This window comes from Acomys russatus, chromosome 19 (assembly GCF_903995435.1).
Source record: "Acomys russatus chromosome 19, mAcoRus1.1, whole genome shotgun sequence".
Taxonomy (NCBI): Eukaryota; Metazoa; Chordata; class Mammalia; order Rodentia; family Muridae; genus Acomys; species Acomys russatus.
The window spans coordinates 53,550,469-53,566,612 of record NC_067155.1 but is presented as its reverse complement, the minus strand read 5'-3'; the positions used below and the strand labels follow the sequence as shown (position 1 = coordinate 53,566,612).

The 16,144-nt window shown below is 46.3% G+C and overlaps 1 protein-coding gene across 2 annotated transcripts in view; it reads right to left on the bottom strand.

Moving 5' to 3' along the window:
- Window positions 1–817: 817 nt before the first annotated feature.
- The window catches only part of Anapc5 (anaphase promoting complex subunit 5), a 33,057-nt gene continuing 17,730 nt past the window's right edge, over window positions 818–16,144 (bottom strand). Inside the window, exons 10-17 of one of the 2 annotated variants that reach the window (XM_051161525.1) lie at window positions 14,802–14,983; window positions 13,633–13,768; window positions 9,509–9,583; window positions 6,431–6,552; window positions 4,408–4,515; window positions 4,186–4,333; window positions 1,363–1,525; window positions 818–1,106 (exon numbers count right to left, since the gene is read on the bottom strand). In XM_051161525.1, the coding sequence (XP_051017482.1) occupies window positions 895–1,106; window positions 1,363–1,525; window positions 4,186–4,333; window positions 4,408–4,515; window positions 6,431–6,552; window positions 9,509–9,583; window positions 13,633–13,768; window positions 14,802–14,983 (1,146 nt within the window). In that variant the 3' untranslated portion in view covers window positions 818–894. The remainder of the gene's footprint in view (window positions 1,107–1,362; window positions 1,526–4,185; window positions 4,334–4,407; window positions 4,516–6,430; window positions 6,553–9,508; window positions 9,584–13,632; window positions 13,769–14,801; window positions 14,984–16,144) is intronic. The other variant, XM_051161526.1, reaches the window with a different exon arrangement.

Here is a 16,144-nt window from a genome sequence, read left to right as displayed (position 1 = left end):
CCAGATCTCATTACAGATGGTTGTGAGCCACCATGTGGTTGCTGGGAATTGAACTCAGAACCTTTGGAAGAGCAGCCGATACTCTTAACCTCTGAGCCATCTCTCCAGCCTCTCTCCCACTTTTTTTTTTTTTTTTTTTTTTTTTGGTTTTTCGAGACAGGGTTTCTCTGTGTAGCCTTGGCCATCCTGGAATCACTTGTAGACCAGGCTGGCCTCGAACTCACAGCGATCTGCCTGCCTCTGCCTCCCGAGTGCTGGGATTAAAGGCGTGCGCCACCACGCCCGCCATCTCTCTCCCACTTTTATGTAGAATCTAGAAATCAAAACTTTGGCCCTCACACATGCCATCTCCCCAGCTCTTAATTTTATTTTTTGAAAGTGGGGTTGGGAGCCGGGCGTGGTGGCGCACGCCTTTAATCCCAGCAGAGGCAGGCGGATTGCTGTGAGTTCGAGGCCAGCCTGGTCTACAAAGTGAGTCCAGGATGGCCAAGGCTACACAGAGAAACCCTGTCTCGAAAAACCAAAAAAAAAAAAAAAAAAAGAGAGTGGGGTTGGGTCTCACTGTGTAGCACTGGCGTGCCTTGAACTTCACACGCAGAATAGCCTGGCCTAGAAGAGATCAGCCTGTTTCTACCTCACAAGTGCTGGCATTCAAGGCCTAAGGCATCAGTCCTGCTGTAGGCATATTTCTTAAGAGGACACACACAGTTCCTAGAGGATACACACAGTTCTTATAAAGATACTAACAATTCAACACCGAAAAAAAGGCACCTCAGAGCAGAACAGTTTATTGACAAGATAGCACGTTATGGCCCGCCATTTAAGTACAGGGAGGGACACGAACAAGCCCAAACTGTGCTGAATACTCCACGTAACAGCAAGCAGGGAGTGTCTCTAGAGATGGTTAATCAAGGGCACCCCATGCGAGGGCAACTCCTGATGCAGCTGCCGGAAGAGCATGGCACACCGGTTCCTCTCCTGGGTCTTGCCCAGGGCATGGTACAGCCGGGCCTGGAAGTACGCAACATCTCTGATCCGCTCTCTACAGTCAACTTTGGCGAAGTAGTTCTTGGCTTCATTGAGGTTCTCGATGGCAGCCTCCAGAGCTGAAAGGGGGTGAGGGGTTAGCACCTAACACCTCACGGCTCTTAAAACCTGCTGCATATACCAGAGATGCTTACACTCTCCACGTTTTAAAATATGAAATAACAAAAACAACAAGCAACCCACTGTACCATGGAAGGTTTTGCCTCACTTCTTTTTGTTTAAAAAAAAAAAAAAAAAAAAAATCCCGAATGCCTGGGCTGATGAGCCGCAGCAGCCGGAGCAACCACTGTGCAAGCGTTCATGCAGCAGCCCTACCTTCTGCTCTCTTCACTGGGTCATAGGAAGCTGCTGAAGCCACTTGGCACTTGGACACTAAGAACATGGCACGGCCTTTGTCCAAGATAGCTCCATCCGCCAGGATGGGCTCAATGGCCATGTGAAGAAGGGTTAAGGCCTGCTCTGGGATTCCAAGGATGAGCTGAAAAAGAAACGGCAGATCACTATACACAACACAGTCCTGTGCCCATTAACAAGACGGGTTTGGGTTCTGGGGTTTTCTCCTGAATGGTCTAGCATATCTTCTCCATGGCACGGGCTATCTCACCCTGCACAACACATTCCCAGAGAATACAGGCACACAGCAGTAGGATTTCAACAGATCTAGTAGAAACTGGTCATTTGTACTGTGGAAAGCCTTGTCTTATTTCTTTTTTGTATTGTTTTACTTGGGTTTTGTTGTATTTATGACAAGGTCTTAGGCTGGACTAAAACTCACTATGTAGCCTAGGCTGGCCTCATACACACAGCAGTTCTCTAATTTCTGTCTCTCGAGTGATGAGATTACAGATACACACGACCTAGGCCAGCTCTTTAAAAAACAAAAACAAAAAAACTATTCATTTAATGTGCATTGGTGTCTGCATGTATGTCTGTGTGAGGGTGTCAGATCCCCTGGAACTGTTACAGACAGCTGTGAGCTATCATGTGGGTGTTGGGGATCGAACTCAGGTCCTCAGAAGAGCAACCAGTGCTCTTAACCACTGAGCCATCTCTCCAGCCCCCACCTAGCCCAGGTCTTTACAAAGGATTTTTAAAAAAGAAGATTTATTTATTATATATACAGTGCTCTGCCTGCATGTGTACCTGCATGACAGAAGAAGACATTAGATCACATTACAGATGGTTGTGAGCCATCATGTGGTTGCTGGGAATTGAACTCAAGTCCTTTGGAAAAGTGGTCAATGCTCTTAACCTCTGAGCCATCTCTCCAGCCTCACAAAAAGATTTTAATGACAGGCATGTGTAGAAGCCTGTGATGATGCTTACTTCCTATTCTGATCCCCAGCACCACAGGGAGGAGAGGAACTATACAGTTACAGTAATCTAAACATCACAGGGATGGACCTGATAATGCACATGCAGCCCAGCACTAGGGAGGCAAAGGCAGGAGTGCGTGTGTTTGAAGCTAGCCTGGGCTGTAGAGACCCGATCTTAAAAATAATGTATACAAAATGTGGCACTACTGAAACACGAATAAACACGTGGGGAGCCGGGCGTGGTGGCACACGCCTTTAATCCCAGCACTCGGGAGGCAGAGGCAGGTGGGTTTCTGTGAGTTTGAGGCCAGCCTGGTCTACAAAGTGAGTCTAGGACAGGCTTTGTGGTGCACACCTTTACTTATTTATTTATTTTTTATTTTTTGGTTTTTCAAAACAGGATTTCTCTCTAGCTGTCCTGCAACTTGCTCTGTAGACCAGGTTGGCCTCGAACTCACAGAGGTCTGCTGCCTCTGCCTTATTTATTTTTTAAATGGATTTTTAAATTATTTATTTATTATTATGTATACAGTGTTCTGCCTGCATGTACATCCACAGGCCAAAAGAGGGCATCAGATCACATTATAGATGGCTGTGAGCCACCATGTGGTTGCTGGGATGAACTCAGGACCTCTGGAAGAGCAGTCAGTGCTCTTAACCACTGCGCCATCTCTCCAGGCCTGGTGCACACCTTTAATCCCAGCACTTGCTAGGCAAGAGGCAGGGAATCTCTTGAGTCAAAAGCCAGTCTGGCCTACAATGAGTTTTAGGACAGCCAGAGCCATATACAGAAAAACACTGTCTCAAAAAACCAAAAACTGAAAAATAAAAAAATAAAGAAAGAGGTGTGCACCACCACGCCTGATCTGAAAGAAGCCTTTTCAGTAAATTTCAATAAGCAGTGCTGGGATAATTGATATTAGCAAACAAAATAATGAAGTCTGTATACAAATTAACTTCACACGCATACAACACAGTGATGAAAACTACACCAGTGCTGACCAGTTCTTAAGCCTCGACAATTCTGGGTAAATTGAAACCCTTAATACATTTGTACTCAGAACACAAAATTGACAAGGCCACTATGAACCATTTAGCACCATTTGTGCCAAAAATAGTTAAGCAGTTTCTAAAAGAAATTAAAATTATCATATGATTCAACAACTCCATTCTTAGATGTCTACGAGAACTGAAAACAGGCATTCAGACAAAACCCTGGATATGAGGAGGCTGAGATGAGGCCTCAGCGGATCAAGTGTTCGCCACACAAGGCCAGAGTTCATAAAACACTTGTAAGGTGAGGTGGCTGCCTGATCATTTTAGCACTTGGGAAGCTGATGGTTGAGGTCTGGGAAGATGACTTGGTCATTAACAGCCATGCAAACCAAAGGACCTCAGTTCAGTCCCCAAGCAAGCACATAAAGAGCTGGACACAGGACATGTGTCTGTAATCCACTGATGGAACAGCAGACATGAAGATCCCGAGGCTCAATGGTGAGCCAGCCTAGCCTTACTGATAAGCACGGGTCCCAGTGGAGGCTCCAGGTGGCCAGCTCCAAAGGAGCGACAGCAGCTAAGGCTGACTTTGGCCTACACACACACACACACACACACACACACACACACACACACACACACACACACTACACACACTACACACACACTACACATACAAACACACTAACCCCATACATATGCACCATACATACACCCATACACACACACAAACACCCCATACACACATACACACACACAAACACACACCACACCCTCATCCACACAGTCCCTCTCTTCCCCACAGGAAAAAATCAGACTGGCTTACCTGTGCATAAGCCAAGTTGAGCACAGTTTCAGAGGCCAAGTACTGCAGCCGGTATTCTTTGGAGAGGGCCAGAGCCTCCAGCAGCACAGGCATCGCGATGGTTGGGGAGGAAGAGCGCCAGTACAGCTCTGCCACTGACAGGAGGACGCTGAGCACAGAGAGGGGAGTGGGATGAGAAGACCCACAGCCACGCCCGTGGGACCCACTCTCGACACTGCTTACCTGATGACCATCTCTGTGTTCTTTAACTTCTGACAGTATGTCAACAACTTCTGCAGGAGTTTGTGTGCCTCTGTCATTTGGTTCTGAGCTTGCATTACAACTGCTTTTCTGAAACAATTACATAGTAATGGTTACACAGAAGTCTGCAAGTATTTCAACTATAACCATTTGGGATCAAGAATCTATTTTCTCAGCAAGGCTGCTAACTTTTTTTTTTTTTTTTTAAGGTTTTTCAAGACAGGGTTTCTCTGTGTTAACAGTCCTGGCTGTCCTGGAATCACTTTTATAGACCAGGCTGGCCTCCAACTCACAGTGATTCACCTGCCTCTGCCTCCCCTCCCAAAGGCTGGAATTAAAGGTGTACGCCACCATGCCCTGCAAGACTGCTAATTTCTCAAGAGGAAAAATCTGATTTTTGTTAAAAGAAAAGGAAGAAGACAAGGAGAAAGAGGAGGAAGAGAAGGAGGAAAAGGAGGAGGAAGAGGAAGCGGCTGCAGCCACCAGGTGTGACCCCGGCACTTGCGAAGTGCAGACAAGAGGATCTGTTCAAAGGCATCCTCAGCTGGGCACCAAATTCGAGGCCAGTCTAAGCCACATGAGACCCTGCCTCAGACAACCAGCCAATGCATGGATGTGTATATGTGTAAAAGAAAAGTCTAACTGGACCAGCAAAGAAGGCTCAACAGCAAAAGTGCTTGCCTCCAAGACCTGAGTTCAATCCCTGGGACCCAAATAATAGAAGAAAAGAACTGATTGCTAAAATTCAATCTTTAATATCCACATGCACACTATGGCACATACACGCTCACAAAGATATACACACAAAAATAAGTAAATAAAAAAAGGTATTAAAGTCTTGGGTTATAGCTATCAGAATCTCAGTTACTATCTCTAGGAAATATTTATTTTCTTTTGTGTGTGTTTTCTTTCCTTTTCTTTTCTTTTTCTTTCTTTTGGTTTTTCAAGACGGGGTTTCTCTGTGTAGCCCTGACTGTCCTGGACTTGTGTGTGTGTTTTTCAAGACAGGGTTCCTCTGTGTAGCCTTGGCTGCTCTGGACTCACTTTATAGACCAGCTGGCCTCAAACTCACAGAGATCCACCTGCCTCTGCCTCCTGAGTGCTGGGACTGAAGGCATGCGCCACCACACTTGGCTATTTTCTTAATTTTAATTATCTATTTGTTGTTGTTGTTGTGTTTGTTTGGGACAGGGTTTCTCTACGTAGCCTTGGATGTCCTGGAACTCACTATGTAAACCAGGTTGTCCTAGAACTCAGAGAGCTGCCTGTTTCTGCCTCCCCAGTGCTGAGATTTAAGGCATATGCACTTGTTACTCTTGCAGAAGACATGGATTCAGTTCCAGGCACCCACACAGTAGCTTACAACCATCCCTAACTCCAGTGACAAAGAATCTTATACCCTCTTCTGACCTCCACTGGCACTAGGCACTCACATGATGCATATACATACATTCAGGGAAAAAACTCATACACATAAAATAACGTTAATGAATAAAGTAATTTGAAAAATAAATTTGGGCTGGGCATGGTGGCACACACCTTTAATCCCAGCATTTGGGAGGCACTTTGAGTTTGAGGCCAGCCTGGCCTACAAAGCGAGTCCAGGACAGCTAAGGATACACAGAGGTCTCGGAAAACCAAAAATAAAAACAAAAATAAAAATAAAAAAAATTGGAGCCCGTGAGATGGCTAAGCTGCTAAGGCAGGACGCCGAGCCTGTGGCCTGAGTTGGATCTCCAGAGCACCTATGGAAGCTGGACAGTGGCACAAGCACCTGCAATCCTAGCGGAGCAAGGGGAGCAGGGATCTAGGAGCTCTCAGACCAGCTGGCCAGGCATAAGCAGAGGTGAACAAGAGAGCTCCTATCTGAAACAAGCAAAGGTGAGGGGCCAACACCTGAGGTTGTCCTTAGACTGCCAGACATGTATGGTGGCACTTGCTCAAGGGCACATACATACACCACACAATGTTTTGTTTTGTGGTGACAGCTGTCCAGGTTTCTTACCTGTATACGCCTTCTATGCCATTAAGCGCTGTGATTCCTGTAACAAGTGAATCAGCCAAATGGAATTTGCCATCATTCATTGCTCTGTCAAACTGTATTTTTTGATCGCACAGCATCCATAACTAATAAGAAAAAACAAGTACAAAAAAGAAAATATTCACATTATTATTCAATGCAATATCAAAGTATATTGGTTTGTTTAACAAACATCCTAACAATTCACATACACGTGCTTGAGGTTATTTACTGATGTATTTAATATTATAAACAATTTTAAAAAGCAAAAAGAAGCCCACATTTGGTGGTGGCAAACACTTATAACTCCAGCCCTTCAGAAACTAAGGCAGGAGGACCAAGGGTTCAAGGCCAACCTGAACCATGTAGACACTATTGTGAAGAACAAACAAACAAATACAACACAAAACAGACAGCTATCCACTTTTCTTCTTCTTCTTTGGTTTTTCGAGACAAGGTTTCTCTGTATAGCCATGGCTGTCCCAGACTTGCTTTGCAGATCAGGCTGGCCTCGAACTCACAGAGATCCTGAGTGCTGGGATTAAAAGAGTGCACCACTGCCTGGCCTCACGTGTGTACTTTTCAATTCACACTGTGCTCTGCTTTGATGGTACTTTTACTCAAGACTATATATTCTTAGCAAATTCTATTTCACTCCTTTTTTCCACACTAAGCACTTGATTTTTGTGTCTGCCATTGCCATTTGTTTCCTATACTTTTATAGTATTTATCCTTAAACAATATACAGAATGAGGCTAGGTTTGGTTTCTAACTTTGAGACAATCTACGTATCACAGGCTGGCCTCAAACTCCCCATACAGCCCTGGATGACTTTGTGTCGGTTAGTCTAGTGTGTTTTGATGCTAATTACTGCTTTCTGTCTCTTGAATTTCCTGTACCTTGCCTAAGAGCCTAACCTGTTTGACTAATAAAAGGCCACCACACCTGGGCAGGGCAAATAGGATAGGCATGGCTAAGGTTCCAGGGCTTGGAGAGACAGAATCTTGGGAGGAGAAGAGACAGGAGGAGAGGAGAGGAGAAGGTTGAGCCATGGGTTAGGTGGTAGAGAAGCACACGGCCGGCGTGGATGGAGACTTGGCCCAGATGACGATAATTAGCAAGTATTTATGATTATGGATGGGAAGTAGCTTGATAGAAATTACTAGAAGCAGATGACATGGGCTTGGGGCAGGGATCCCATACCTGCCCCACTATAGGAAGTAGTTTAGGGGATTAATATCTGTCCTGCCCCAGGTTAACTAAGGCTATTTTAAAATATAACAGGTGTCTGTCTCTTGATTGATTGTTAGCGGGCTAGAAAATACTGCTGTAATAATTATAAGCCTGATAATAAATATTATTAGGCCATACTGGTAAATTGACTGCAACAACTTTGAACTTTTAAAAGATTTGTTTTTAGTTTGTGTATGAAAGTTTTGCCTTTACATATAAATGTGCCCCATGTGCATGCCTAGCACGCTTGGAGGCCAGAATAGGGTTTGAATCCTCTAGAACTGTATTTCAGACAGTTGTGAGCTGCTAAATGGATGGTGTAAACTGAACCTAGGCCCTTTACAGGTTTAACAAGTGTTTTTAACCATTGAGCTATCTTCCTAGAACCTGAGTATAAGTGAGGGGGGAGGAGAAGGAGAGAGTGAGAGTGAGTGTTTATGTTTGGTTTTGGGGACTGAGCCCAGGGTCTTCTGGATGCTCACTGAGCTTAGATCCCAGGCATGATTTTGAACTTTTGACCAATCCCGCCTCAAGCTCCAGGACACTGGGATTACAGTCATCTACCATCACACCCAATGTATGTGGTGCTGGGGACAGAACTCAAGCTTTGTGCATGCTGGACAAACACTCTATCACGTGAGGCACATCTCTAGCCTGAGCCATTTGGGTTTGTTTGTGTGTTTGTTTTTTGAGACAGGGTCTCACTACGTATCCCTAGCTGGCATGAAACTCGCTGGGTAATCCAGGCTGGCTTCACACCCACAGACCTGCCCAGCTCTGCCTCTCATTAAAAGTGTGAGAAAAAGCCAGGTGTGGTGGCGCACGCCTTTAATCCTGGCACTTGGGAGGCAGAGGCAGGCGGTTCTCAGTGAGTTCAGGGCCAGCCTGGTCTACAAGTGAATCCAGGACAACCAGGGCTACAGAGAGAAACCCTGTCTTGAAAAAAACAAAAACGGGGCTCGGAGGTTAAAAGCACTGGCTGTTCTTCCGAAGGTCCCGAGTTCTATTTCCAGCAACCACATGGTGGCTCACAACCAATGAGATCTGATGCCCTCTTCTGGTGTACAGGTGTACATGCAGTCAAAACACTGTATATGAAACAAACAAATCTTTAAAACAAAACAAAAAAGGGTAAGAAAATACCTCTAGTACCACCTGGGTTTTTTTTTTGTTTGTCTTTTTGTTTTTACTGTCTGTGTGTGTGTATATCAGCATGTGGTTCAGGGGCCTGCAAAGCATTGAAGAGCTGTAGTTACAGGTGATTATGAGCTGGCTTACATGGCTGTTAGAAATTAAACTCAGGTCTTGTGAGAACAGTACACGCTCTTAACCACTGAGCCAGCTCTCCAGGCCCATGAGCTGGATGTTTGTAAGCTTAGTACAGGTAAGCACCATAACCTGTGTGCATCCTTCCAGCCCACTTTGCTGCAGTGCTAGGAATGGAGCTAGGACCTGTGGCTGCTTGGCAGGCACTCACTGTATCATTAAACCACACACCCAGACCAACAGTGTACTTTGTAGCTTTATGTTTTTGAAGGGAGACTCTAAAATGCCCCACTTGAGAGCTGGCATGTAGCTCAAACAGGAGAATGCTCATCCTGGTGCATCCCAAGCCTACCATGAACCGCTGTGGTAGCACGTGACTGCAATTCTAGCACTTGGGAGGGGCAGGCATAAGCATCAGAAGTACAATGTGAGCCTCAGGCAGGCAGGATTTGGAGCTAGCTTGTGATACACTTGACCACATCTTTAAAAAAAAAAAACAACTACATTATAGTAAAAGCGCTTTTTTCCAGAAATAAATCCATTGGCACAAGAAAGGGAGGTTACCTGGGCATGCTGACTGTTGGGTGGAAATCGTTCCCTCAAGTGCTTTAATACTTCAGCAGCAGCTGGGAAACAGCCCTAAAAGAGAGAGGCACGATATGACTGACACAGCAGTGCTAACATTATACGTGCTCACACACCCAGGAGGTTCACTTGACCCACCTGGTCCTCATGAGTAAGCTAGAAGACAGCAGGCACAGAGAATGGAATGGTACAGTAAGCTATCTTTTTTCCTATATGTCCTAATGAATTAATTATATATATTTTTCGAGACAGGGTTTCTCTGTGTAGCCTTGGCTGTCTTCAAATTCACAGAGATTTGCCTGTCTCTGCCTCCCGAGTGCTGGGATTAAAGGTGTATGCCACCACACCCAGCTAATTTTAAACATTGTTATTTTCATGTCAAAATGTAAACTTTAATTATGAAAACTATTTTCTGTAGCTATAGTTACTATCAACCTCCACACTCAACTTGTTCAGATACACACAGCCATGATATATACCCATGTACATGATGTGCACAATGTAACACAGAACAGAATCCCCAAGAAATGTTTATACACGTAGCTCATGTTAAGAAGACAGGGTGTCAGCAGGGCATGGCGGCACACACCTTTAGTCCCAGCACTCGGGAGGCGGAGGCAGGCAGATCATTGTGAGTCCAAGGCCAGCCTGGTCTACAAAACAAGTCCAGGATAGCTAAGGCTACACAGAGAAATCCTGTCTCGAACCCCCCCTAATAAATAATAATAATAATAATAATAATAATAATAATAATAATAATAATAATAATATGATGATGATGATGATGATGATGATGATGATGATGACGGGTGTCACTGTTCCCCAGGCTGGCCTAGAAGGCCATATGTAGGAAAGACTGGCCGTGAACTCCCTGCTCCTCCTGACTCCACCATGCATCACCATGCCTGGCTTAAAAATTTGTTTTAAATTAAACAGGCAAACAAAATTCTTTCTAGAAAAAAAAAAAAAGCTTAAAATAAGACAAATTGCAGCAGGCCTGCCACAGCGCCAGCTCTTGGGAGGCAGAGACAAGACAAAGGGTGTGCGTTACGTGTGTTACAGGCCAGCTTGTTGTTCTACCTGCTGAGCTCCAGGGCAGACGGGTCACAGTTACAGAGTGACTCATCTCAAAAACAAACAAGCTGGGCATGGTGGCATGTGCCTTTAATCCCAGCACTTGGGAGGCAGAAGCAGGTGAATTGCCGTAAGTTCGAGGCCAGCCTGATCTACAAAGCGAGCCTAGGTCAGCCAAGGCCACACAGAGAAACCCTGTCTCGAAGGGGGGGAAAAAAAAAAGGTAGACTCCATCACATCTGGCAAAGTAAACATTTTTTAGCTAATTCCACTTTATAAATGTTGCACTGACAATGATGCACACAACTTTGGATACATATGTGCTCAACTACTTCCTCACAGGCAGAGAAATGAAAGGTACTTTTAAGGTCTTGAGCCCTTTTGCCTAATTTAATGGCTGCAACTATCGTTTTACTGTCCTGATTTTTTTTTTTTTTTTTTTTGACATTTTAAAATTCAGTGTGTGTGCCACACAATTGTGTAGTTAAAGGACAACCAGCGTGAGGCTGGACACCTCCTCCCACCATGTGAACTCCAACGGCCAGACCCAGGCTGTCAGGCTTGGCATCAAGACCCTTTACCCACTGAGCCACTGTCCCCCTCTTTCCTATGTTCACATCCATGTTCTTCTATGCCTTTCTTACAGACATTGTTATGGGGTGCTGTCTTTTTTTAGCGAAAGCTTTCAACTTGCTCTAATCATTCCACCAAGCGGTGCACTATATAGAAAGATCAATTGTACAGCTGAGCTTTTATTTGAAAAACCACACTGAACTACAACAGCAGAAAATCATTTTTCTTCCATGATTTTTACAGGCCAATCCTGCCCACTGTTTCTGTCTGCCACAGAGAGCTGAGCTGGTACCAAAATGGGCTGTCCAACCTTCAGACCAAGAGAACACTACAACCAAAGCAACCCCACCCACCCACCCCCCCGCCCGTCCCCCATTTTAAAAATAGTTCAGTGGCACTTGCCGGTCCGAGGCTCAGAAAGGAATGGTACAGATGCCTCGAGGCCCTGCAGGAAGAGAAAAGGGCTGACAACCTTAGAGAAAGGGCCTAGTCTGTCCTCTGATTACAGGAGCGTCAGAAAGGCCCTAGGTTCCTCACAGCTCACCCGGTCCTGTCACCTCAGAAAGCACAGTGCAACAGAGACAAAGGGAGTAAGAGAGTAAACAGAGGCTGCGACAAGCCTGCCTTCCCACAGTCCTCCACGCAGCGAGCATGGGGTAGATACTCTAAAATCAAAGGTCTTGCTAAAGCTAAGGACACAAGGAGGCCGCCATTAACACAACCCGAAGCTCCAGTGCCAACAAGAGGGAGGAAAAAATATGAAAGAGGAACGTATCAGACTCCTGGGAGAAAACAGTAAACACAGATGGCTTGCCCTCTGACCTGGGAAAGGGTGAGCGGCACATCTCAGGACCCTTCAGAGCCCAACCTTCCTGTGTTCACAGAAAAGACTGAAGATGATATTGCAGAAATCTTTACTGTATAGACTGAGATTACATCAACAGTAACGGAGACCACAAAGGCTGAAGAGCAATACAGTGATGAAGGAGGCCTGCTTAAGCCACAGCTTGTTCTGCCCAGGGCTGAGAGTCCCCAGATTTCTCTTCTAGGAGACATTTGAGCTAAGGGAAATCTCCTAAGACAGCATCAGGACTTCACCCTCCGACAAAAACAACCATGTGGGACACATGTCAAGGCCATGCCCAAGTCCTACTCTCCTTTGGGGCCAACTGGATATGGGCTGACAGAAATGACAGGTACTGGTGGGTACACACTCAAATTCCCCGACCTCAGATTTTTGTTCTGTGAGCTCACGAGGCTCCCAAAGGATTCTACAAGGTAACACATATAAAAGAGCAAGCACAGGCCTAGCCTAGAGCAAAGAGAGCAACATGCCTTACCACTGTTCTGCCTGGACATCATCCCCTTCTCTACCCTCCCCTCCAGGCACACACAAACACCTGCTGCATTAAATTTCCATCTCTCCTTTAGTTTCCTTTTGGTGTTTGGTTTTTTGAGACAGGGTCTGTCTACGTACCCTTGGCTGTCCTAGAACTCACTATGTAGGCCAGGTTGGCCTCAAACTCACAGAGATCCACCTGTCTGTGCTTCCAGAGTGCTAAGATTAAAGGTGTGTGCCACCATGCCCAGCCTACTCCTAAAAACAAGCAGCCAACTTTGTGTTCCGTCACTCATGTCAAAACGCCCTGCGTTCAATGAACTTTGCATACTCCACATTTAGACCATATCATGGGGGATTTCGTTCTTTTTTTTTGTTTTGCTCTTGTTTTTGTTTTTCAAGACAGGGTTTCTCTGTGTATCATTAGCTGTCCTGGACTCATTTTGTAGACCAGGTTGGCCTAGAACTCACAGCGATCCACTTGCCTCTGCCTCCCGAGTGCTGAGATTACAGGCGTGCGCCACCACGATCGGTGGGGATTTCATTCTTCAGCAACCTGCTACAACCAGACCCATCCAACACATACCCAGTGCTTTTCTCAAGCACTAGAGAAAAAAAAGCAGAGACCCCTCCCCCAAGCAAACTAGTTAGGCCACCTATGCTGCATGTGAAAGGTTCCCCAAAAGCCCACGAGTGGTACCACAGGGAGATGGTGGCACCCTTCTTAACTAACATTTGGAGCCACGTAGTGGTGTTGCAGCCTTTAACTCCAGCATTCAGAAGGCAAAAGCAGGAGGATCTCTGTGAGTTCAAGGCCGGCCTGGTCTACAAAGGGAGTCCAGGACAGCCAAGACTACACAGAGAAACCCTGTCTTGAAAAAGAAAGAAAGAAAGAAAGAAAGAAAGAAAGAAAGAAAGAAAGAAAGAGAGAAAGAAAGAGAGAAAGGAAAAGTTAACATTTGTGGGGGGCATGCCCTGGATGCCATGTTGGGACCATGAGGTGCAGAGACCTCTGCTACCACATGCCTCTGATATGATGTACTGGGCATCCTTTCAAGTCAGTTCTCTCAGGAATCCTGCCACAGCAGCACAGCACGAGCTGACACAACCAACCCACCTGTTCTGCATGTAGCTCTGCGAGGTGGCAGAGAGCGACGGCAAAGGACTCGGTGTTATTCTGCTGCACACCCGCGTTCACCGACTCCAGGCTGTTCATGCTCAGCAACATCTGGGCTTGTTGTAGTGCCATGGTGCTGGGTGAGGAGGGGGACAGGTTCCTCTTTAGGCAGCAGACCCAGGCTGCCCCTGAGCCATGCCCTAAAGTTATCCTCAGTGGAGACGCAACAAAGTTAACCCTTGTGGCTCTGGATGTGTGGAAGCAACTCCTCCCCATGCCAGCTCTCCTGCCCTCAGGCCGAAGAGAGCAGAAGTACCCTGGGTACGCAGGCCCCCAGGGAATACAGAGCAGGTCACAATCGGGAGCACTCAGCACCCAGAACCCCACCCCCCACCTTCCCACCCTCGATGTTCCCTGAGGTCACAGGATGCTAATTAGGTTTCACGGGTAAATTCAGACCCGATGCCATCCTGGCACCGGCTGCTCTGGCAATGCAGGCAGTGGCCAGTGTCGGCAGCTGTTTCAGAGCACACCGTGCCAAAAAATTATCTGAAATACAAAAACAAGACTGGTAAAGAGGCGCTTCCTTTCATTATGGAATTCCTAGAAATAGCAGACCTTCTAGGGGACTCGTGAGATCAAGACAGGGCTCCAGAGCAAGGTCTGGTTCAGAAGTGTACTTCCAAACACTAGTGTGGAAAACAGGCAGTGGCTGCAGGTACCCAGAGGAAACACCTCAAGAGAGAAACAACCTTGTCTACACAAGCAGCTGTGGGGAGGGGTGCTGGACTTGCACAAGGAGGCCATGCAGCATGCAAACAGGAAGGGGGAGGTCTCAGCTCAGGGTCAGGTGATCTAGCTTTGAGCCCCGCTGGTCACTGGTCAAGTACACTCATGATCTTGAGACCGAGTGTGCAAGCCAGATGAGAGATCACCCACCAGCTATACACAGAGCAGCCGGGAAGAGTAAACCAGGTATGTGGGGAAGACATCGCCAAGTTCGTGCAGACTACAAAAGGTCTCCAGGTGACGACGCACGTTCTCTAAGGCCCTCTGTCAACAACTTCCGAAGGGGGACATACTTGCACAGGACCAGTCTGCTAGCTCCTGCTTATCTCTAAAGGCTCCATCCACACCTCGGTGCTCTGGCAGTCTGCCTGGAGACCTACCTGCGGCCGTACAGCCTCCAGATGGCCGTTTTCTGTGCAATGCTGATATCGATAAGCTCCGACAGGCTGTGTTTCCAGTGCAGGAGGTCGGAGTCCTTTAGGGCATCCATCAGTTTGTTGGCCGTCTTCCCAGCAAAAGCTCTCTGTTGAACAAGGGACTGTATTCCCAGGGAGGCGAGGTACTAAGGGGACAGATATACCCACGACCCAAGATAGAGATTACATGACAGAATTTGTTTTACTCTTCAGAAATGTGGTGGGTTTCACATTTCAGCACATGCACAGTGACAGCTCTACTTAAAGGAAAGTACCTACAGCCTGACCCTAACCCTGACCCATCAGAGATGTGCTCCTGAAACTCTAGGGCTGAAAGAGAAGCAGAGGGCACATGGCCAAGAGCCAGAGCTTCGGCATTAGGTAACCTGGACTTAGACACTGCCTCTGCTACTTACTGTGTGACTTAGGGCCAGTCACTTAGCTTCTTAGCTAAGCCTCAGCTTCCTCATCTGTAAAATGGGCATCAAACCTATCATAGAGAATCGTGGTAAGGATTACAATGAGATAATAGAGCAGACAGTGCTGGGCACATTAGATAACAAGAGGCTTTAAAAAAGGATGGCTGTCATGAGCATCAAGTTATCTTCTTAGCGTCTGGAATAATCTTCAAGGGTAAAAAGCTCAACTAACAAAAGCAGTTTAAATCCATAACCAGAGTATATTTAAGCAGTCTCTAAAGAGCCACTTCAGTTCTGTCCATGTACACTTTCTTTCCCGGAAGAGAGCAAATAGGAAGTACTCAGACTGAACAAATACATACATTAAATTGCTCTTAATTTTGCTTAAGTTTGCTGCAAACTTCCTGAGAACAAGGGCATAAGCGGTCTCCTGGCCTATGCTGAGACAGAACATTCTTCCCCCAGCAGGCTGGACCCCAGAGTCATTTCTACTTCCTGCACAGACAGCCCTCTGCCTTTCCTTGTCAAGCAGAATGAGAGGAACAATTCTCCCCAGAGAGCTTTCTAGTTAAAACAAGGACCAGCAAACATTCTAGCAATGGTCAGAACAGACTTCGTGCTCCAGGCCCCAGTTGGCCTCTGCTTACGTGTGGCTGTCCTACTGCCCTATCCGTCTACACATGTAAAGTCGTTCTGGGCTCAAAGCCATACAAAGGCGGACAGAGTACCAGATTTGAAGCACAAGCTACGGTCTGCCAATCCCTGGCTTAAGATTAAGTCTTCCCAGGGCTGGTGATGTACATGGCTCAGTGGTAGAGCATTTGACTAGCATGTGTGAGGGCCTGGGTTCTATCCCCAGTGCTAAAAAAAAAAAAAGAAGAAGAAAGC